Source organism: Mastigoproctus giganteus, chromosome 6 (assembly GCF_048544385.1).
Source record: "Mastigoproctus giganteus isolate SK-2022 chromosome 6, ASM4854438v1, whole genome shotgun sequence".
Lineage (NCBI taxonomy): Eukaryota > Metazoa > Arthropoda > Arachnida > Uropygi > Thelyphonidae > Mastigoproctus > Mastigoproctus giganteus.
Window position 1 is genome coordinate 3,465,171 of NC_143580.1, and position 23,932 is coordinate 3,489,102.

The following is a 23,932-nucleotide window of genomic DNA, read 5'->3' on the forward strand; positions in this document are numbered from 1 at the left end:
GATGGTGCAGTGTTTTTATTTATTTATTTATTTTTATTCATTATGAGAACCACAAACTGTAAAGCACGAGACCAAACTATAGAAGTTACTAACGTTCACGTTCGTGGGTTGCAGGTTGAGAATACAGATGACTCTTGTTCACACCACTTGGATTCCTGTAGATATTTTAATTTTCGGGAAATAGATGCGAAGGAAGGTTTTTGCAGAAAAGAGAAATTGAAGTGATAAATACGGAAGAAGAAAAGTCCGTTCTGTGAATTTGAAGTTGGCCGGTAAAAGGATGCTGACTATTTGCAGCACGGGCTCAAGGGGTAATTGCAGATGTCAATTCGGAGGAAGAGTGCCCATGGAAAGATCTAAAGAAAGGCGTGCAGCAGAGACAGGACATCAGTGAGACGGAGAGTGGAGACACTTTATTAGAGATGAGTCATTAAGAAGCCTTAGAGAGAGAGAGGTTAAGGGGACCCAACTCATATGTCGAAACAATATCTCACGGTAGGGCGGATTGGAGATTTTTACAGAGTGAGCAGCTGTTTAGAAGAAAAGTAACCGCCAGAGTAAAAGAATGAACCCAGGTTTTTATATGTAGAGGAAGCAATATCTGTGATGTACTTATTTTAAGGAAGAGAGAGATTATAAGTCAGGGTAGAGATATTTGACCTTGTTTAGAAATCGGAGCGTCATCGAACATAAACATACGAGCAGAAGAATCTTCTATGAGAGATATAAGACAGGACTGACATTAACATGGATTGAAATTAATTATATTTTCATAGCCTTGCTGGAGATTTGCGTGGAGATTGGAATTTATGACTTGATAGAGGATATTCGACAAGTTCATGCTGTTTGTGAAGGAAGATTTCTCAAACTGGAAGGTGAAATGCAATGTGCTATCATCAGGAAAACTATAGATAACACTTAGAGTCAGTGGAAGAAGATCATTAATAAAAAAAGAGTGGGAGAAAGAACTGAAACTTGAAGAACACCAGCATTAGTGACGCAGTTAGTAGACGCGGATCCATCTACCATCACTCGCGGTGTTGTAGATGGCTCCGCGAGAGAACGGTAAAAAAAAAAAAAAATTACTTCAGAGCGACTCAAGAACTAATTTGTCTGCCAATGTTAATATACAAATTTGTATTTCCATAATGTTGTTATTGTTGTTGTAGACTTTTAAGAGCATCGTCGAATAAGGTCATATTGTTTCGTGTATATTTTGCCTGTAAAATGCATGGGTTCAGAGGTATTTTCTGTTTGATGGACGAAAAATCCGAATTTCTGAGAGAAAAACTATGCTATATTCGCCTAAGACTGACTAACTCGGTCACGTTGTGAAACAGGCCCATAAAAATTCCTCACGCGACTCGAACTGAGACCTTCTCCCTCCGGCGTGAGGAGAACGGCGATTCTACCATCCGTACTTCCCACGAGGGCATATTCCACAACATGCGTGCTTTATTTTGTCGATTTGTTATTTTTGCTGAACGAAAATCCCGAGATTCCGGAGTGAAAAACTTTGCTGTCCACTCCTGAGAACGATTAACTCAGTCACGAAATGATAAAGACCAATAAAAAAGTTCCTTACGTCATTGCCGGTATTTGACCCCGGCCTTTTTTTAACCGGTCTGGGGAGGACGGTGATTATAACCACTGTGTTACTTGCACAGACGCAGTGAGCGGTCCAATAGAAAACTTGGTACCCAACTGCAGAAGACAGATGTCAGAATTTATTATCCAGAGCGTATTAAGAATTGGGTTAAGGTTAACTTGCACCTAATGCGTGATTTTTCTCGGAAAAACATTTCTAATATTCCAAATAATGATTTTTCTTTCGGTCCCTTTGTTATTTTGAAAGGAACAACCACCTTCATCACTCAGATATTGTTCATTTTTAAAAATTTACTTATCTGACCAACCTTGTTTCCGTCAGGCAGTTCGTTACCATCAAGCAAAATCATAGACATCATCTACATGGTTCTCTGTGGGTCTCCACAATCTGACAAAGCACAGGCCGCAATATTATGGGAACACGAACCTCCCTCCTTGATTGATTATACAAGTTGGTAACCGCCAGAAAATATAAAATACACTATTATTTAGAACCCTTTATGTACCAAACTGCACTTTTATATTTAATATCTTTGTTAATGAGATTATAAATTTCAACTTGTCCATCTACTAATTGTGTACACGACGACTGAAGATATTTATAGGCGACCAAGTGATGACAGAACTACGGACCACCTCGGTGACCTACAGTAGTTTCCCATCTGAGGTATCTTCTGAATAAAGTGAACATGAAACGATTACCATTTTCTTGGAAGATTAAATTTTAAAATTATAAGAAAACAAAACTTCTGTTGAAGTTTTGCTTTCTTTTGATTTTCATTTTTAAAACGAACATCGTGGAAATCAGAATCTATTTGCTGATATATTTTCTTTGAATGACCGCTTCAAAACTTTTTTTTTTTATAATTAAAGTGGAAATGAAATCCAGTTGGGGATAAATTTATGATGTAAAGCATAATTCCAAAAAAGAATATCAGAGTTATTTCAGAATAAACCTCAATCCAAGAAAAATGTCATTCGAGTTCAGTTAGCTTCAATTACTGAGTGAGAATATTTGTTGCATTTTACATAATTCAATTGATTCATTCATTGATACAATTGACTTAACTAATATTGTAATATTTTCTAAGAAATTAGCTTTCTTGCATTCGCCTTCATAAGTCGATTAAAGGGATATTTAGGAAACCCTCTGTCATTTCTAACCAGATAAACATTTAAATTAATTTTGGAATCGATAACAGAGCCGATCAGAAATGAGAAATTTTAATAATTCATAAAATAATATTTGCGTTAAAAATGTGCAAACTTCCAGTTTCTCTTAGCGTGCGTGCAAAGTTTCAGGCTTGTAAGTTTAATAGTTTCCAGCCAATCTTGACAAAACGTTTTCTTTCCCAATAGCACTAGCGAGAATATTACCGCTTATTATAAAAAGTAAATACTGTATAAGGAATTGAAAGCTATAGCAATTTTAAATATCTTTTAGCAGCGTTAACACAGCGCGGCTAACTTTGGCGTGTTAGTGGATTTCTTCTCGGGATGAAAAACAGAGAACTGTGATTTTTCATCCATCCAAAGTGATCGAAGAACACAAACCATTGCAAAAATCATATACTCCCATAGTGTTACTTGCTTTGCCACTTGACACTGCTATAATTTGGTGCCTGAACGGTGCAAAAAAATCAATGAATGAAAATTATAAGTTCCACTTGGCGCCTTCTGACTAACAGTGTTCAGATGGATAATAATTACTAAGGAGTAGCACTATACCGAGTTCTCGTGCATTTATTAAGACAAAGGAATTAATGACTAAAGAAGAAGAACGTAATCGAATCGGAAGAAATTTAATAAATATCCCAAAAAATTATACTCAATGACTTACAGAGTAACGGCTTACACTGAGTGGACAGAAATCATAGGATACCTACCTAGTAACGGGTAGGCCCACCTTTCGCCCCGATAAGGGCACTCACACGGCGAGCCATTCAGTCCACTAGTTCACGAAAGCGTTCCACAGATATTTCCATTCATGCTTACTGCACCGCTGTCCCTAATTCCGTTGAATTCCTGGGTGGGGGATCCAAAGTTCGAACGGACCTTTCCACAGCATTCCAAAGATGCTCCACAGGGTTCAAGTCCGGTGAACGGGAAGGCCATTTCATGATGGTAAAATCTGCGGAATGCTTTTCGAACCAGGTTCTAGTCACCACGGCTCTGTGGGGAGGCGTATTATCCTGCTGGAAAAGTCCATTGCCCTGTGGGTGCACAATGACCATGAAGGGACGCAGATTGTCTGCAAGGTGCATCTAGACGTACCAAAGGTCTCAACGTGTGCCAGTTGAACACACCTCAGACCATTACCAACAGTCCACCTGCCTGAACAGTTCATTGTTGACATGACAGGTACATAGCTTCGTGCGGTTTCGGCCAGATACGCACCCTCCCGTCCGCTCGAAATAACTATAAACGGGAATCGTCGGAGCAGGAGACCCGTCTCCAAATCATCCATGGTCCAGTGTCGATGTTCTTTCGCCCAGTTGAAGCGTACAGCCATGTGGCGTTGTGGTGTTTGCAATGGGACACTGGTGGGTCCCATAACGGTGCAGCTGATGATCGTTTGGTGGTCTTGGTAAAGATGCTTTTGGCAAGTCGGCGGTGATTTGCGCCACTGTCGCTCTCCGGTTGGCTGAAACAATGCGAGACAGACGTCGACGGCCACGTTGATCCACTACCTTTCTCCGCCCACAACGCTGTAATGAGATGTTATTCCAGAAATGGCGTATTCCCGATGCACTCTTCATACTGTCGAATGGGGATAGCGCAATTTCTGTACCACCTTAGCGATAGAGTGCTCCACGTGCCAGGCACCCACTGTCATCCCTCTTTCAAAGTCGGTTACCTCACGACGTTTATCCATACTGACACGAATTACTTGAACGCACACCTGCCAAGCTGTGTATTCGTCCACTAGCGAAGGGGGGGGGGACGACGTCGAGTTGCCCAGGAACCAGGTATCCCATGAATTCTGTCCTTTCTGTGTAAATTCCAACCATTATACTTTTACTTATATTTCCAGATGGACTGTACGAAGAATTTCCATTTCCAGGTATTCCATCCGATCACATAATCGAAACAAACTACACTTCTGCTACATGCTATACACTGAAAGTTTGTTTAATAAATTACAGTATTTGTTCAATAATCCAGTCTTGACATCTGGATAATTACTCCTCTGTGAACAGGGCATTTCCATCCATTCATCACACTTCTCTCCGATCACCCGAAATGTTTTTGCGCTCTTCAGTTAAGAGCGGGTGTTTGTTTTTATCCACTCAAGAAATTCAGTCACTCTGGTGTACACTCCAGGATAACCGGGTAATGCGCAATTGTATCCAAAGGAAACGATTCCAAACACGGTCCAAGCACGGCCTTGTTCCATCATCAGTGGACCACCAGAGTCGCCCTGTAAATACATTACAAAATATCCCTAAATATGTACTCATTCTGAATGCACTATAAAATATTTCCGTCCACACAACAACTAATGTCAAATTCTCATTGCATTTATCTTTTGATCGATCCTCAGAGATGTGGATTCTTCACGACGTGCAGAAACTTTTTTAAAAGAAATCAATTTTCAAATGAACTATTTCCAAACAGTTTTTCATTGTAAAACTGTTTGTTTATTCAGAAACAAAGAATTGAATTTATTGTCTTACCTGGCAGGCATCTAGTCCTCCTCCTGGGAACCCCGCACATAGTAGGCCTTTTGAAATGCCTTGTGGTAATTGAGCCAACGATAAACGGCTGTAAGAATTGTTACATTCTTTATTTGAGACCACCGGAAGAGTTATTTGTAGGAGCACATTGCTTCTCACGTTACCTATCGTAGAAAAAGAAGAATTTAATTCAAGTGTCACGTTCTTGAGAATAAAAGTACATCAAAGTAATCCGCTTTGAAGATGTGTTGTAATAAAAGTTCAGAATTCTGATTCTATTCGTTCATTTACAAACAAAAGTTAATCAAGAGGTCGGATAATACACTCACGAAGTACTTGTGGTTCAGCAGAAAGTGAGCGAATGTGTTCTCTCCTTCCCCAATTTACAGAATCAAGAAACAAATGGAAATAATTGAGTGACCTTGAAGATTAATAAGATACCCAAATGCACCAAGATGGATCACAGGACAACAGTTAAGCAGTGCAAACAGCCCTTAGATGCGAAGTCGAGAATACCACAGCAAGGTTAGTTTTTAGATTAGCCTTTATGACTAACAATATGGAAGGTATACAGAAAAGAGTGGTACAACTGTGCATAGTGCCCTTACGCGTGATCAATGTATATAATAGCCGTGCTATCTACACTGGGTAGAAAATGCCTGGGTTTGAATCCCGTCACTGAAGCGAGGAATTTTTAATAGGCTGAGTTAGTAAGACTAGGGGAAAGAACACATGGTTTTTCATCCCGGAAACTCGAGATGTTTGCCCACCAAAAACAGGCAAATCGGCCACAGAATATACCCAATTCTGTGGTCGACCACAGAATACAGTATGATGACGCCTCATAACCGTAGCTGCCTTGCCGATTAACGCGCCCATACGTACAGTGTACGTAAATTAATACTATGTACTGTGTAAATAGTATTAATTTCCTGCCCTTAATGAAGCACTGTTTTGATATGTGATTCGACAGATAGGAGATTGGCAAGGATTAGATCTTTCCTTAAATTCACAAAGGGCAGAAAAAGTTATTCAGGAGAAACTGAATGTCTTCAGCAATGACGGAGCAAATCGCGTTGGCAGAATTCAGAACGTACTCCTGACATCAGAGTAAAAGAGCTTCGTTCATCCAATTGTGTTCCTATTGACCGTCCCTCAAATTCCAGGTTCAGATGACATGGATCATTTCACCTAGCAACCAGTAAGTCATCCCCTAAGGGAAATTAATTGAGTTCTTCCTGGGAAGGAATAACTACTAAATAGAAAACAAAATAACTATTCATTCACTATGCGAAAAAAGCCTATGTTCGAATCCCAGTCAGGTGTAAACGAAGTTATTAACTTCTTTTACACCTGATTGAGTTTGTCGGTTTCGCGAAATGTCAGCGCTGTAGAACGCACAATGCACAGAAACACAACACACGGTTCTGCGTGTTGTGTATGTCAGAGGAACAGTAAGCACTCCAGTGACAAAATTCCTTTAAAACGAAAATCAACTTTCAGGAATAGTCGGGAGCAATTCCATCAATTTGGAGATCTTATCAAGTCAAGCTTTTCCCAAAGTCAAGAAATCTAAATCTCTGAAAGGCCTGCGACCAATTCCCATCAGTTATTCTTTACTCAAAATTTTACAAAAAGTGATTTACCCACTATTGCCCAGCACTGCTTTGGACACAGTCCCAAATACACTGCATACCGTTTTGCACAACACATCGACAATTACCAATCTTCTTGATATACACTCTTCAGGATCCAACAGGTCCTAAATAGCAAATCGCAGATTGACATCATCTTCCTGGACATTAAATCGGCATATGACAAAATATACCTTCCAGCTCTTTTTACTATACTGAAACACTACTTCGGTTTGGTAGATACTTTACTTCAAATTTTGAAGTCAATTTTATTTCCTAGGCATCTGCCTGCTACTCACAACAACTTCCAGGTAAGTTCCGACGGCAAAAGGGGAGACCCACAGGGAAGTGTGCTTTCAGCTATCTTGTGTGCAGCAGTTTTGGAACCTTTCCTCGCCCATAATTCTTACTTTCTTATGCTGACGATCTGAAGTTCTATGTGAGTTCAGATCATCCTCGTCACAGTCACGATTATTAACCGACATGCTTTTAGGTAGATAATGAGCTTGGAAATTTATCTAGCCACTATTGGGCTGCATCTGAACCGGTCAAAATCAGCTCAACTACCAATAACCAAAGGGAGAATTAAATATGATGTCCAGATCCTTGTTGGTGGTGAGCGGGTGCAAAGGGTGACCTCCCACACTGACCTTGGCCTCGCGTGGGATGTTGGACTCACCTTCCAGCCTCACTTTGTCAGGGTGAGACAGAAGACGTACGCGGCTCTTTGGGCAATGTGTTAGGAGCTCGTGGGTGTGCATCAGCCAGCGTTGCTTGCTCTGTACGTTCTGAGGTGTATTACCCCTGTTCCTCTCTTTGCCTCTGAAATTTGGTTATCTGCTCTTGCCTTCTACCTAAACAAGTACCTCAGTTTGGAATACTGACTGCTAAGATGGATGAACAGGATGATGGGCTACCCCTTCCCATCTCCAGATCATCCTCCAGGCCAGTTTGGGCACCACTCCTTGGATACATCTCATTACAAGAAGAAAAGCCCTCACGCTTGCACGGCTTATAATGGGGCCAACTGATGCTTCAACCGTTTCCCTATTAATCTTTGGTCCAAAGAAGACAAGAGGAGAACATCTCGACTCTTGTCTACCTCTGCGGCTTACGCTGACAAATATTGAGTCTCTGAGGGACACGTTTCCGGCCAATTGCCTTCAGATGTTTAATAAATTAGTCATTCACCCAGATAAGTTCTGTGAAGACAAGCTCTACAGAAAGAAGATCCTTAGAAACTGTTACCAGCTCATGAATCTATGTGATAACCTGCTCTTGGACATTTCTGACTGCTGCATTCATCTTCCTTCTTGCCCTGTCTGTATTTCACTACAAACTTTGTTTTTGTTATCTTGCATCTGTAAGTTGATTCCTGTAATTTTCCCAGGTCGAGCACGCATATACTGTACTCTTGTACTTTGTGCATGTGTTCCTCGCACCTCAGTCTATAAGTTCCAACACCCTTCTGGCACATTGATAAAGTTCCAGTTTCCAGTTCGTTACGCAGAAACCGTTTAGGAGTTAAACTTTGAGATTCTAATATAATAGCGGTTCTCCTTCGAAGATTTTAATTGTGTTTAATGAATTTTCGCGAAATATCAGCATTAAAAGTTTTCACAGGATTTCTGGGAGGATACAGACCAACTTTCTGCTTGCTTTTATTCTGCTGACTGTTGGGACGAGACTGTCTGTAATTTAAGTAGACAATGCATCAATGCGATATTGTAAATTTCAAATATTTTCCAATAAGTTTAAATTCTGTTTTCTTGCATCTCTCGCTTTGTTTTGTCAGATTGTACCTTTTCATTAATTTCGGTGACCGCAAGCTGATTTTTGATTTTACAATACTCTTGTGCCATTGATGGGTTTGGAAGGATGAAAGAATTAACGGGAATAAAGTGTCTACTGGTCCTACCTACCAAAACCAATGTCTCCCCAACCTGTGACCGTCACATTACGACCAGTCAAGTTGCTCGCAGCCATCTGAGCGGTCGGCAGGCAAACGGGCTTGATCCTCTTGGTGTACCGAACATTGTCTTTGAGACGGATCATTGCGATGTCGAAATAGTTTTGCCTTGCATTGTACCTTTCGTGCAGCTTTATACTCTCGATAGCGTACACCGTGCCATCTTGAAGAGTGTGGGCTCCCAAACGGACCACGAAACGAGAAGGATCCCTGAAAACAAGAAGAATACTAATTAATAAATGCACCAAAATAGAAAGAATATGCAAATTTCATAGCAGATAAGAAATTGATTCAGTTTTTTTAATTAACAAAAGAAGGCAAACAAACAAACAAGCAAATCATGCAGTCACTTACTGTGCAAGAGATCCGTCCAGTCAAAACATTATTATTATTATTGTTACTCTTATATTATTTCTCCCTGACTGGGGGATTCCACTCCATAACGAGTACTGCTACGAAGTACACAGGGTGGTTGTAATGTCTGGTGTTACTGTTGGTCGAGGAAATTTCTGACTATCCTACAGGTGTTCAGGATTGGGACTTTCTGGAGTTCCTTGTAGGTGTTCTCTGGGAGACCTATTGCTGCTAGGCTGCTATGTAGAGTCTTTGGCACCATACGGGTGGTTGACACGATGATCGGGATGGTCGATACTTCTTGCATATGCCACATCTCCTTGACTTCATGTCTCAGGTTCGTGTACTTCCTAATTTTTTCCTCATGGGTTCTCTGGACATTGCTAGTGTTGGGCACTGCTAAGTCAATCAGAGAGGTAGCCTTTTCCATCTGTTCACAAGGGTTATGTCCAGTCTGTTGTGCGGGATGATTTTATCAGTTATTATGGCGTGGTCCCAGTACAGCTTGTGTGTTCGGGTCCGTACTTGTAGTATGGTACACTTTCTTTGGTCAACTGGTATTTCCTCGCTTGCTTCGGATGTATTATCCTGGCTACCTAGTCGTGTCTTCTGACATTCTGTGCCCTTTGCGATGTATTTTCTATAGTTTCTGGTGTTGATTACCTGGTCTTGGATGGAGAGCATGAATCCTTCAGTGTCGGGGAAGAGCGTCCCGCTCGTGAGCCATGCATTGGAATTAAAGTTATCGATGTGATCTTGATGGAGATCATTGTACTGTCCTCCATAGAGTGTCTTTGCCCATATTCTAACTTCGTTTCTTGTGCCGTCTGGGCAGGAGGGGGCTCCTCACTTAGGTTGAGTGGGGTATGCCATTGAGGACAAAGCCTAGAGATGTATCATCAAGAAGCAGCTCTTGTCTTCAACCCTAGTTCTGTCACTGTTTTCCTTGATCGGTTCATTGATATTGTTAAAAAAAATCAAATCTGTTTTCATGTTTACAACTTATTTTTTGTTTTTAGAGTTTTAATTCGTTTCTATGTTAAACCTCTAGCACTTTTGCTGTTATGAGCACATCAGGCATCCATGTAAAATTTACTTATTTTCGTTGATTGCAATGAAGATATCTATCTTCCTTATGGCCTGGTGGAGTGGTGCTGTGTTGTTCTCGAATTAATCCTTCAGGTTAACTATCGCTGTTTTCTGCGATAGTTCAGCAATGTGGGCGATAAGAGAGGAAAATACTGGAGAAAACAACCACAAATTTGCACTCACTACATACAAACATGCTTTGTTCCGATCCCCATGTATGCTTCAACAATCTGTTCCTCTGCTTCCCTCACTAACATCAAAAAATTCATGGGTATCGAGTACTGAATTTTAAGGTGGTTGAACCGTCTTAATGGCCATCCTTTCACCATCACGCGTTCTATAATGTACGCAGACCTTGGTTGCACCCCTTGGAATCAGTTGCTCATAGCAGGAAGTCTAGTCAGCTCCTCACTGAGCGTCTTGACGCCCCAAAATGTCCACAATCTTGTTGTAGGCCCTAGGCTTTCCCGCGTCCTTTGCAATGACGCGTGGATTCCCCTAAGAAGCTTATTACAGAATTTAACTATGCTTAGAAGATGTTTTCCGTCTAACATCCTCCAAACGTACAACACCCTGAAGATTGATCCCCACAAGTTCTGTGATGAGAAAGCGTACAGATCTGAGAAGATACAGGACATGCGGTGGTACATGTCCTGTATCTTCCAGGGGGTGACGATAATGTTTTGGCTGGACAGTGTATATTTTGCATTGTTATTTTCGTGTTATACTTCCTAGTTATTCTCAATTTTCTTATTAACTTTGCGTATTGCATTTACACGCTTCAGATTTTGGCTGAAGAATGCCTTTGGTGGTAATCAGCACAACAGACCTATAGAATAATCTCGGGACAATATTTTCCATTGACGAATTACTGAAGAGTAAGCTGTCAACGGAAACTATTGCACTCTGCTCTGCTCGCTCAACATTCCCATCCAAATGTTTTCCCCGCAAACACAACACGTACGCCATCTGGTCATGCAATAATTCAGAAATTTACCACTTCACACATCGCCCAAGTTCTACGCTTAGTAACATCAAAATTACTCCTGTACATTACGTATATCGAAGAATAATACTTTAAAGTGAATCCTACGCGATTTGTCACACAAACAAACATAAAAAGAGCAAAAATATGTTTTGTTTTTACTGACCTGTTAGACCGGCTACGGAAACAATGCGCAGCTGTGACAACATATTTGGGGCTGATGAGAAAACCACCATATTCTACTTGTTTTCTTCCTTTTCTCATGATGGCGGCCTTAAAAATAAAAAATATTAAATTTAAAAGAGAACCCTCTCCACGCACAGCAGAATGACAGAATGAAAATTAAAATGAAATTGAACTTGATTGGTTGAGAGGGGAAATGAACTCTTGTTCTGATTTCTCTCCCGCTTCGATTTTTTTTATTTCCATGATAACCCCAAGCACAAAAGATGTTGGAACCTACAGTACTTTATGTCGTTAATGGGTTAAGGCTAAAGAGGGAAAAGAAACTGTGCCCCGAAGCACAGTTGCAGCCCTGTCCAAATGATACCGCATCTGGACCGGGCTGCAACAGCGACTCCATTATATTCCCGGAACAGAAGTCAAACTAACAGGTCTGTAATTACTCGTATCACCCTTTGATCCCCCATTGTAAATTGGGGATACATTGGCACGTCTCGACTCCGCGTGTAGAATCCAAGGATGCTCTCATAATTATGGCTAAGGGTTTGCTTACTCCCTTCGCAGCCTCCATTAACATAACCGGATAGATCCCATCCACCCCAGTTGCTGTTCTTGTGTTTGAATTACAAACACAAGAACAGAATCCACTTTCCAAATTCTTCACTAATGCTGGTGTTCTCCAAAGTTCAGTTCTTTCTCTCACTCTTTTCCTCTTGTACATTAAATGACCTTCTTCTGTTGACGTGAAAATCTATAGTTTTGCTGATGGTAGCAAATTTCATTCCACCTTCCACTTCATGAAACATTGTCCTGCACAAACAGCTTCAACTCCTCGAATATCCATTGCCAATTCTCAAATTGAGCAGAGATAACTTAACTGATTTCAATCCATCTAAAACTTATTCCTGTCTTATTTACAAAAAAAGGATTATTCTCCTCCTAAGCTAATCTTCTATGACGCGTAGGTTTCTAGACAATGTCACATATCTCTATTGAGGATTACCTTGACTTTTAATCTCTTGGCATAACCACATCACAAATATTGTTTCTTCTTCAGCTAAAAACTCGATTTTCTGTTTCGCTCTCCAATTTCCTTTTCTTCTAAACAGTTACTGACGCTGTACAGATCTCGAATTCAACGTACTAGACTTCTGTTCCCACATATAGTGAGGTGTCCCATAATTCCACTCTTAGTGTTCTAGACTCCATTTAAATGAGGGCAGTCGGGTTAATTAACGACCCATCTCTTATAAAATCTCCTCTGCACTCTCTGTCTCACAGGCGTTCTGTTTCTGCTGCATGCCTTTTCTACAGATTCTTCCATGGGCACTGATCTTCTGAATTGACCTCTGTAATTCCTCCTAGGAAGCAGCTGATCTCCAGGAAATCTGGAGATCGGTGAACTGTCAGTGAACAGAAATTGTCTATACTTTGCAATATTCGTAAATAAATATTATTTTCATGAAAATGCTTACTTCTTGTGATGTGAATTACTTCCATGTATTCCTCACTTTCTATGTATTCTGTGTGCACTGTTCCAGTTTCTCTTTGTCCTTCTCAGAGTGCAGGAGGAGCAAGCTGTGTTATTGTTTATTCCCGCCCTCTATGTAATTTTGTGTTCTGATGTTTATTATAAACCCGTGGTGTAAGAAAACCACAAAGGGAGGAATTCATTGAATTTCTCGTATTAAAACAAGATTGTCATAATCACTTAACTCTTCATCTAACAATTTCGTTTCGATTTAAACTAAAATGAGACCTACCATCCAAGGCCAGGAGTTGGGGTCTGCTTCAGTGCCGCCAACTAGGAAGCTTATTTTGGAACCTGGAAAAGAATAAAAGTAAAATCATCGATCGAACTTTGTAAACATCCATTGAATTTGGTAATTTTTTTTGCCGTGGCGAAAATGTTTGTTATTTCCACCAGACTGCTCTGCTATATTTGTGATATTATTACTCGTAAGTCAAAATCATTTTGTATTAAATATCTGAAGCTTATTTTGGAATGCCTATGAGTGATCTAGACAAGTTGTCGAAATTGCCACAGCACCCCATTTCTGATATGGTTAGTTGCAAGTCAACATTACGGAGGGATGGTTGGTAATCTCCAATGTACAACTTTTGTCATACCTCGAATGTAGAGACAGCACAAACCACAATGGCGATTGTTACTTTTGTATGGGTGATACATCAAAATTTAAAAAGTCTTCTGATAGAAAAACTGTAATATATCCCAAAATACCATCTTCTATTGTTCCAATGCCTCAACGAAGGCTTGTCAGTTCCCAACCTACCTAATGAAGAAGTCTTTAGAATCGGATGATGGATCTGGTAAACAGGATAATTGGGATTACGCCTCAGAACACTGTTCAATTAAAGCGTTACGTTTCTCTAATCATCAAGAATTGGATAGCTTAGTGAGGCACTTGGGCCTAACCAAATCGAGTGCAGACATCTCGAGATTTCATTTAAAAGAATGTAATCTATTGGATCCCAATTGCAAGGCTACCACTTACAGAAAAAGACATGTCACAATCCAGAAGAACGAAATCTTTTCACAGTCAATTCAAGTAAGAGTCTGAACGCTGTTCTTATTAAAGAAGACTATGTGAAGAATGTGAAAAAAATATTAAGCATAATAAGCAAAAATGAGATGTCTGTGTGGAATTAAAGATGCTGGGATTCTTTGTGGATATTTTCAAGATTGCTGAACTAAGTTCTCTTGTTTTCTTTGTCCGCTAGGAGAGCAGGTGAGCGCTACAAGAGAATAAAATAGTCTGCCACAATTGAGTTGTAGCCTGGTATGCACAATGTAGTAGACAGTCCCTTGGTTCGAAGAAACAAAGTGCAACTTCCACCACCAGCTAATATCAGGATGGGACTGCCTACACAATTTGTGAAAGCACTGGATCCTTAAAGTGATGCCTTCAAGTGTATACAATCTGATTCCAAACTTCTGATTGCTGAAAGGTGGCATATTTATTGGACCATAAGTTAAGCAGATGTTGTTGGCTTCACAAGAAAATAAATGTTTTTGATTTGAAATGGAGGTTTCTATTTTAATTTCTACAAAAACTAAGGTATTTTTAGAAAATTAGCGTACTGTATTCAAATTTCAAATAGAGTAGGCGCCATCCTCACCAAATATAAACAGCAATGAATGTAATATTGTCAAAAACTTGTACCTAAAAGGTAAAGCGCACCTTCTACTCGAAGACTGTACACTGAAGCACTAAATAAACATTAGAATAATTATAATAATTTAAAGTTAATGTGGTTCGTTATGTAAATTTAGAAAAAATTTTCTAAATTTACTTATGCCTACCTAGCAGATATTATTATTTGATTACGAAAGAACCGAAGATACTTACCAGTTGGACCACCCCGAGAAGCTGGCAGAATTCCGCATCCTGTAAAAGAATGTAATTCTCATCAGGATATGTGGGAAAATATGTAAATAAACGTATTCACACAATAAACAAATATATATCTAAATACAATAGGCGCCATCTACAAAAAAAAACTATACGGCATCGGAAGAAATTAAACAAATTGCGATAAATTATCTGTGTGAGGATGTAAACCCAACCCCCCCCCCCCCTCGAGTAGGGTGCCAGAACTTTATTTGTCGAAAGAGAGCTGACTAAAAACTCCTAGCGCTGTGAATCATGGTAGGAACCCTTTAATGATGGATTAACTTCCGGCCCAAGAAACATGAAATAATCAGCTACAACCGATATCAGAAGAGGAAGCGTAAAATACCACGTATGCTATTTATGCTTCCTCCAGCTGGTGAAGCTAATTAAATGAAACAACTATCTTATTAGGGCCATATCTGCTATGTGTACTCCAAATTGCTCCGATTTAAGATTACAGCAATGTTTTCTCATCAGAACTTACTCATTCCAGCCATAGAATCTGTGTGCTATGAAACAGCTTGATGCAAAGACACAGTGGGGTTGTGATGCCTACCAGAAGATTGTGAAATTATGATGATGAAGTGGGAGGGAAACTCACTATCAGGGACAATTTCTCAATAAACTAGATGATTATTATTTGCATCAGTAGCGTAGTTATATTTGACAAATTTTCAAAAGTTATTTAGATGTTCCTCTACATTCCTTCATCTTTTATTCTTTCTCTTCCATCCAATCTTTACATTCTTCCCATGTAGCGCTTTATTTATTACTCTCAATATGTCTTATAATGAAATCTGTAAATTGAACGAAAATACAAGGGTCATTCACGTAAAGCATCGACACGCACATGACAGTTCTCAGCGGCTGGGAGAAGCAGATGTTTCTTCCATCAGTCAAAAGGCTTGAATCAACATCAGCCACCTACTTTTTAACAAACCTACTCAGTTAGCACTTTGGTATGATTGTGTGTGTGTGGAATTTTATGTATGTACTCAAGGCTGCATACATAAAATCTCTCAGCACCACAATTTTTGCTGAAGAAAATTCAAATTCAACGCTCCCTTAGCTTTAAAACGGTTCCAGTAGTAAAGATAGTTGCAAAACTGTCGATTATATCACCACTTTAATCTTTAAAGAAGCCTGTCGAATTTACGTTCTACTTCTTTGAATCCATGTATGAATAGAACTTCTTAGCTCTCTTCGCCAGGAATTGTTCATAGTCAGCTTTTGCAAGGATGCATGAATCCGTCTTAGAACCTTCCTATAATTAACTCTCTAGCCTTTGCACTTGACCACCGAAATTTCCATAGACACTACCCACCATTTCATAACATTATGATCACTTCCCCACCAAACTCTCAAAAGTTTAAAACTCAAGTAAGTTTAGAGCAAGGTCCAAGGCTTCTGTTCTACATTAAATGGAGCTTTGGATCTCGTCTCTTTTGATAGTAATACCTTTTTAATCTTTTGTTACTCAATTCAAGTTGGTTTCAGATCTGTGTACGTAAACTGACATTTTTAGGAATATTCCGAACAGTATTGTACAAAACTCGTGATGACATACCTTGTGCAAACACGGTTGGAATCATCCAAGTAACGGCTAGTGATGACATCATCGCAAGAAACCACGCGAACTTCATCTTCAGTTTGTTCTGAAAAACCAGAAAAAAAATTAATGCGAGTCTAAAAATTAATAAGGGTATAAAAATCTGATCGGGAATAGTACACAGATCACCTAATACAAAGATAACAAAAATATGCCAGCTACCACATGCTATCCTCATTTTTTGAGCTGGCATATTTTTTTGAAAAGGAAGAGAATACTTAAATTTTCAATTATTGAGGACACCCAAGAACTCTTCTGCCAGATACAGAAATAATTCTCGTCTGTCACAAGTTCGTAGAGCATACTGAAGATGAAAACCTCCTCCATGCAAATGACCTGTACGGCGAAGCCTTTTACTTTACATATGAAAAGTTAGCGAAGACTACTTTAATGTCACGAAATCAAAAGGAGGTTTGGAGTTGAATGTGGTCTGCAGCCTGACTACGCGCAAGGCAAGCGTTCCCATGATGATGACGTAAAATACTTACCAAACGACGAAGAATTCCTCCTCCGTGGACTTCTTTGTCGCATGGCAAAATTTATAGAAAGTGCTGCTCTTTCAAGGCGGTCTTTCACGCAAATTTTCCATGGGAAGAATCAGCTGGACGCTGCAAGTACTCCTAATTCGACACCTGCTTTCTGTGCCACGACACCATTCGCAAGCGCTTGCATAAAGTCACCTACCTTTTCAGAGTTCTCACAAATGCGATCACCTCCTGCTATCCTCGCGTGATACACGTTAAATACTCTGTTAGTTAACCGGAATCAGATGCCCCCCCCACACAACAAGGCGCATCGCGATTGTCCCATTGGATGAGACTTCGCTTCACGTTCTATTATGAAGACGACACGCAGCCCTCAATACATTTTACAATTATTGACAAATGGAAAATTTCCACGCTCCTCTTGCTATAAAATAGTTTGTACGCATCTTGTTGTCCAGGTGACTCTGGTGACTTGGAATTTATAACATAACTGCGCGAACCCCTTTAATTACTCTGATTGGATTCAGTGAGAGACATCAAACGTTTTAGACTCCTGCCTAAAACTTTGGAACCACATTTCAATTTTTCTTAATTTTATTTTTTATTTTTAAACAGGACCAACTTGTTTATCAATTTTTATTAAAATATTTTCTGTTATGTATAATAGTTAAAAAACTTAAATAATATTTAAGAAATGTTTAAGAACGTTATAGAATATTCGATAATATTCCAGAAAGATATAGAAGATTCCTGAACATTGTATGTGGTTCTAGAATGTTTTGAGTGTGAAGAATGTTTCTATATTATAGAAAGAAGATTTTAGATGATTCTAGAGTGTCTAGACTCTAGAGAGTCATCAATACTGGACAATTGAGAGTGGAAAAACGTACTGTGGATGGATGAATCCAAATTTGAAATTTTTAGTTCTAAGCGTACAGTTTATGTGAGACGATCAACTGAAGTAAAAGTGGTGCCACATTGTTCAGTGCCTACAGTCAAGCACGGTGGTAGTTCCATCATTACTGGGGTTGCTTCTGATTTTCGAGAGGGTGTGACATCGTCAGAATTGAACGAATTTTAAGAAAATAAGGTATAATAACAATCTTGAACATAATGCAACATCCTCTGCACCTCCATTTTGTGGAAGAAATTGTATATTACAACAAGACAATGACCCGAAGTACAGAACCAAGAAAGGTAGGGACTTTATAACTGAGGACCGAATAACTCAGAGATGTGTTATTCGGTCCTGGGCTGAGCAGGTCTCTCGTCTAGAAGAACTGGAGTTTTTCATCCTGCAAAAGCATATAAACCCATCAATGAGTGCAATTTACAGAAAAAAATACAGAGGTGCCTCATGACCTTCTTAACATTGGTAACTAAGACCATGAGGCCAACCGATTGGTATACCCCCGCCTGTCTGATATTCTGGTAACGCACAGCTTACCTTCTACCTCATACAAAACACAGAAGCAATCCTATAAGAAAAATGACGCACAGGACGCATATTTCTATGATAACAGGGGATTCAAAAATTGCTTAACTATTCATTTATTTATTTACAAATAATATCCATCTTATCTTATCCATCTTACAAATATTATCCATCTTAAAAAAAAAAATTAGATATTAAGTTATTCAAATGTCAAGCATGAGCAAGTAGACATTTGAGTGTTTTCGCATCAATGATGTCATGGCTTCATTGAGTGATTTACAAATAAAAGCCAGTACGAGTTTCTTAAAGATTTCCAGTTTCCAAGAAAGATTCCGCAAGAAGTTAAAATGTCTCTTCTGGCTACATTCCTGACCCTCTCAGAATTACTTTACCTATCCGAAGAACGGTCCAATATTTTTGCTTACCCTTTCTGTTTCTTCACTCAAAAATCGAGGGTTGTTACATAATTAACGGTATAACTGTTGCATTTTAATAAATTAGAATTTATTGCCACAAGAGTAGTGGGTGGATGTGCTTGCGTGTCGTTACCACGAGAACAATGAAATCATTGATATATGGCCTGACTGGGTGCAGAGACTTCCTCGAACTCCATCGACCTTGCAAACAGCCTACTGTTCTTCACGTGCAACATTTCTGCTACGGTCAGGGTTGCCGTTGAAAGTGCACCTGTGCTAACACAACTGAAATAAGGGAATCCCACAAAGTTCGCCGATTTCACTTTTCCAGAGAAAATTCTATTCTGTCAATATCACGGGGGTGTTTCTTGGGATTTTCTTGCGTTTCTAGAGTGCATATTTCACTATTCTGAAGCTTTTTTCCATTGTACAATTTTACGGTACCTCTCGCGAATATTATTCTGTCAAACTTGATATTTCTAAATAAAAATAGCAACTTTTTTTAAGATAAATGAAAATGCAACCAAAGCTTGAGACCGGCTAATTCGGCCACCGTGCGAAAAATGCCCATAAAATTTCCTTGCATCATTGAATAAAAACTTGAGCCTTTTCCAAACAGTGTGGGGAGGGAGGGCATTATACCAGCTTTGCTACCCTCGAGGGCTCTAGGTGTGTAGCATTAAGTCTCCAAACGTTCTCTCATCATTACATTTACCTTAGCATCCACCTTGGAATCTACCTTGCCTTCTCTAGTAAAGATGGCGAGGTTTTTTAATCTCAACTGCTGCAATTACACAAGGATTTTAGTAGGTGGTTTCCTGTTACCTCGTTTGACATCTGTTCGTCGCCAGAAGCGGTTAATATTTCATTAAATTTTAAAAATTAAAAGTATAATGAGAAACAGAAAATAATAATGGAGAAAATATTTTTAATTTATTAAATTTTAGCAGGATAAAAAATAAGGAACATAAGCTTATTTATCTTATGTGATGGATGAACCTTGCAGGCTGAATAAACACGACAGGCTAGGTTTTTGATTAATTGGAATTTGTTTTTGTGTTGAAGCAGCTGGAAAATCCAGTTTCGCAAAAGTTTCGTTAACAGAAGGGAAGGTAAAGTTTTTTTTTCCCAGAACTTGATCAGATTGGCGCCAGAACATTTTGAATTTCAATCTCATGAGTTCAAAATACGGCTACTTTCTTTTTACAGTTCATTGGACTGCTCCATCGATCCAACCTTGATATTATTTTCTGAGGAGAGCTTTTCTGCACGTAAGCAAGCAACAGAATTTGAACGTTATATTTGCGATTGCAATTTCGTTCACGAGACAGTGATGTCTTGTTCTTGAAAGTTAAGTTTAAGATTCAGTAAACGCAAGGATATTATAAAATAATTTCAAGAGATTAAGGCCTTATGTCTCTCAAATTGCTTGTTGGAGAGTTGAAATTTTGGAATATTCCTACAATTATGCATGTTCTCGAAATATCTGACGTTACATTTGCAAAATGGGGAAAAGAGAAAGCCTACTGTATTGGAATCTAATCAGTTATGATCCAATTTGTTTAAGAAAAGAGTTCACACTTACAAATTCCCAAAACAAGGAATCGGTGCGAAAATCATCCATTCTTAACAACTGTCCACATGAAATTCCGAAACAACTGCACTTAGTTTTCTCCTCTAAACAGAAAGTCTTATTTCTTGTGAAATTTTAAGAATTATTTTCAGAATCCTGCTAAATACTGACTGCAAGCATCTGATATAGTAATGGAGGTAAATTTGGACAGCGTCACTAGTATGGACACTTATTCGTATAAATAAAGCTTATCTGAGTCGATATTTACATACAACACGAGAAATTGGTATACTGTGCATATTGGCGATAGCTGTAATGGTTATCACATCTGCTTTACACGTGGAAGGTCCCAGGTACTGAACCTGGGACCTTCCACGTGTAAAACATTAATAATATTTTCTGTCTTCAATTTTGGTTAATTTATTCTATTTTAAGAGAGAAATTCTTTTGCTTATTTATGAATGGGTGATGTCTGATTTTTAATTAACTGAGAGAAATATTAAAGAATTATTTTAATACAGATCAAGAAAAGAAGTGATTTCGCAAAGGGAAGATATTCTCCTGTTTATTTTAATAAAAGGTAATATAATATAGGAATGCAAAACACAAGTAAGTTTTGCTCAGCCCATTTAAGCGCTACCACACCACAAGCACCGTTTGAATACGACTTCTTTTCTCATTTCTTTGCAGCACGAAGTTTGGTCACACTGGTGTACTTCCCTGGTGGAATTAATTTTATCCGAGATAAAATCCGATAAAATGGCGCCAGAATTTCGCTCGAATGCAAGGAAGTTATAGAACGTGCTTATAGAACGAGCGAAACTATAAGCTATATCCAAGTAAGACGAAGGACATCGATGGTTAGATGCACGATACAGTGAACACGGATATGACAGATGAACTCGAATCACCCTATTTCCACTTCTTTTCCAAAGAAACCAACCCTTTTAATGCAATATTAAAAATAGCCCTTCTTAAGTGGTAATATAGTTAAACTCTGTGGCACCGCGTATAAAAATTGCTGCAAACAGAAATTTTTATAACAGCATAATGAAATTAAATGAAGAGTTGAACGTTGTTTTGGGTTTTAGGAGCATCAGTGATTGTGTACATTGTTTGTAAATTGCGTTCTGAAAAATCGAGTTTCGGAGGAGAAAAAACATGCTACCCTCGCCTGAGACCGAATAACTCGGCCACGTTGTGAAAAATGCCCATGAAATTCCTCCCGCCATCGATGGGACTCGAACTCAGGTCTTTACTACCGCAAACAGAACTGAAGAGAACTGTACCCTATTTGTCAGAGCTCCAAGTCACATGTTCATGGCACCAGTTCCGACGAGCTCTGTGATGATTTCGGGTTAATGGGATCAAATTATTATATTAGGACCACCCACTATTTCTAATATATACCCATATATGTATTTTGTCTGTAAATTGCGTATGTTCTCTAGTCGATTTGCCTGTTTTGCTGGACGAAAACACCCCAGTTTCTGGGGGACAACCTTGCTATCTGAGAGAGAGAGAGAGAGAGAGAGAGAGAGAGAGAGAGAGAGAGAGAGAAAATCTTTAATGCCCTTCACGGCCAAAAAGCCAGAGGTTTACATTTTTACAGCCTCCCGAAACTTCCGGGAAACTCGAACAATTATTTACAAAAACAGGTAATTTTACAAATGAAAACATATTTTGATACAAAGGAGAGAACTCCTTACGAGAGTTAAGTCTCATTGAGCTGACTTAACATCGAGATAAGAGCACCAGTTCAATCAGACAGGAACAGATGCAAGGTACACATCAGTCATTGCTCATTAGTCCTACTCGTCATAATTTTTTTCCGGTAAGTCCGGTCAACAGCGAATTTGTTCAGGTCGGCGTCAAGTGCCTGGGTTTGCTTCAACATCTGCTGAGGGAGGAACCTGTCCGAGAGATGGAGTCGTCCTGAATGCGAGTAAAGCTGGGGATTGGCCTTAAGGGCAGCAGGGGGGGATCCTCCAGCCACAGGTATCCCAGAATGAAGGTGTTGCAATTATGCCTGTTATCATCTTGACTGTTGCTAGGAGGCGTTGGTCGTCGACTCAGGTGGGAAGCCGTGGAATCCCGAGAGAGTTGGCAAGCTGCGTGGTACGAATCAGTGCTGGAAGGTTGTGCTTCCTGTTGGCCCACTTTAGGAGCCAGAATTCTGCGGCAAAGAGTGGTTTCTTTATTGACGGTGCCGCTGAGACCGACTAGCTCAGCCACGGAATGAAAAAAGCCCATTGAACTTCCTCGCGTCATCGACGGGATTCGAACCTGTGCCTTTTCCACCTGGTGTGGGGAGGACGGTGACGATACCACTGTGTTAACCGCGCAGACGGGTTAATGGGATTAGGTATTAGGTATTAGGTATGTTCGGGGTCTGACGGCACCTGGGATTTCTCCCATCTCCGCGTATGTTCTCTGTATCGGACAAGCCAGAGATTTAAAAGTGTGTGGGATATGTACTGTGTAGTTTGTTGTGCCCATTGTTCGTCCGGCCTGTTAGCCGCCGGGCCCCTAGTGAGACCCGACGTTACCAATACCTGCCACAGGGAGGCCGGCCGGGTGTTACCAATATTTGTACTCTGGCTGGTCTTGCCACTTAATGGGATACAAACCAATGGCTTCCTTGCGTGGAGTCCACTTGAATTGCACCTTTCTAGTACAGTACGGTTGGAAATATTTTCATCTATGGCCGCAGCAGCGTCAAGAGACAATTGATGACAGGACATCGTAGAGTTCCGGCTTGCTGTTAGAGCCAGATGGCGATTTGTTCTGGTGGAATCCCTCGGGCGACCTTGGCTAGCTCTTCTTGTAATGATTCCTATCTTCTTAAGCTGCTTCCGTAGTGCAGAGGTGAAACTGCGTGACACACCCGACTTCAAGTCGTCCAAGGGCCCACCCTCAAAGAATTATCTAAACGACGAAGACTTGCCATCCTCAGTACTGGAGATGTGGTTATGCCACTGAGAAAGCGAAAAAACGGGAATGAAGTGAAGAGGAAAAAATAGCACTTTTCGTGTTAGTCTCGACTTCGGTGGATTATTCATTCTCTGAACTAAGTTTCCACTACTTGGATGCAAACGATAATGTGTGTTGTGTAGTGGTAGTTTAATATCTACTTGTATTGAGTTTCCCGGTTCGACACTTAGAAGTACAGTAAGCATGCATTCTTGCATGCTTACTGTACTTTTAGGATCTTTAACTAACTTTAGCTTGATGATGTAGGATCTTCAACTAACCAAGAAATATAAAGAAAAATGCCCATTTTAACACAGATCAAGAGAAGTGAATTTCTTTTTTCGGGGTTTTCATAGAGACCGGTAATTTTCCTGTCCCTTTTAAGAAAAGGTAGGCAAAACTGAAATAACTTTTAATCATCCATTAATTTAACTTCCTTAGATTATTATTCCTTTTCCGAGACATTATACTTGTGGTGGAAGGGGTCTCACTGTTTATTTTCAACACATGTAAAAGACAAAAAAAT

General features: G+C 39.6%; 1 protein-coding gene across 1 annotated transcript; it reads right to left on the reverse strand.

The window, feature by feature from the left end:
• Positions 1 to 4,870: 4,870 nt before the first annotated feature.
• On the reverse strand, positions 4,871 to 17,055 carry LOC150083813 (clotting factor B-like). Its single transcript, XM_090375382.1, has 5 exons — positions 17,013 to 17,055; positions 16,483 to 16,570; positions 8,842 to 9,098; positions 5,286 to 5,449; positions 4,871 to 5,029 (listed from the first exon to the last, which is right to left on the reverse strand). The coding sequence occupies exons 1-5, from the start codon at positions 17,053 to 17,055 to the stop codon at positions 4,871 to 4,873; spliced, it is 711 nt and encodes a 236-aa protein (XP_090231508.1).
• Positions 17,056 to 23,932: the final 6,877 nt, after the last annotated feature.

What these genes read in the sequence shown, in the direction of transcription:
- LOC150083813 (XM_090375382.1), bottom strand. Translation starts at nt 17,055, where the DNA reads ATGCGACAAAGAAGTCCACGGAGGAGGAATTCTTCGTCGTTTG. An exon ending in GAGGAATTCTTCGTCGTTTG is followed by an intron (nt 16,571 to 17,012) that starts GTAAGTATTTTA and finishes CTGGTTTTTCAG; the next exon opens with AACAAACTGAAGATGAAGTT. An exon ending in TTGGGGAGACATTGGTTTTG is followed by an intron (nt 5,450 to 8,841) that starts GTAGGTAGGACC and finishes TTTCTACGATAG; the next exon opens with GTAACGTGAGAAGCAATGTG.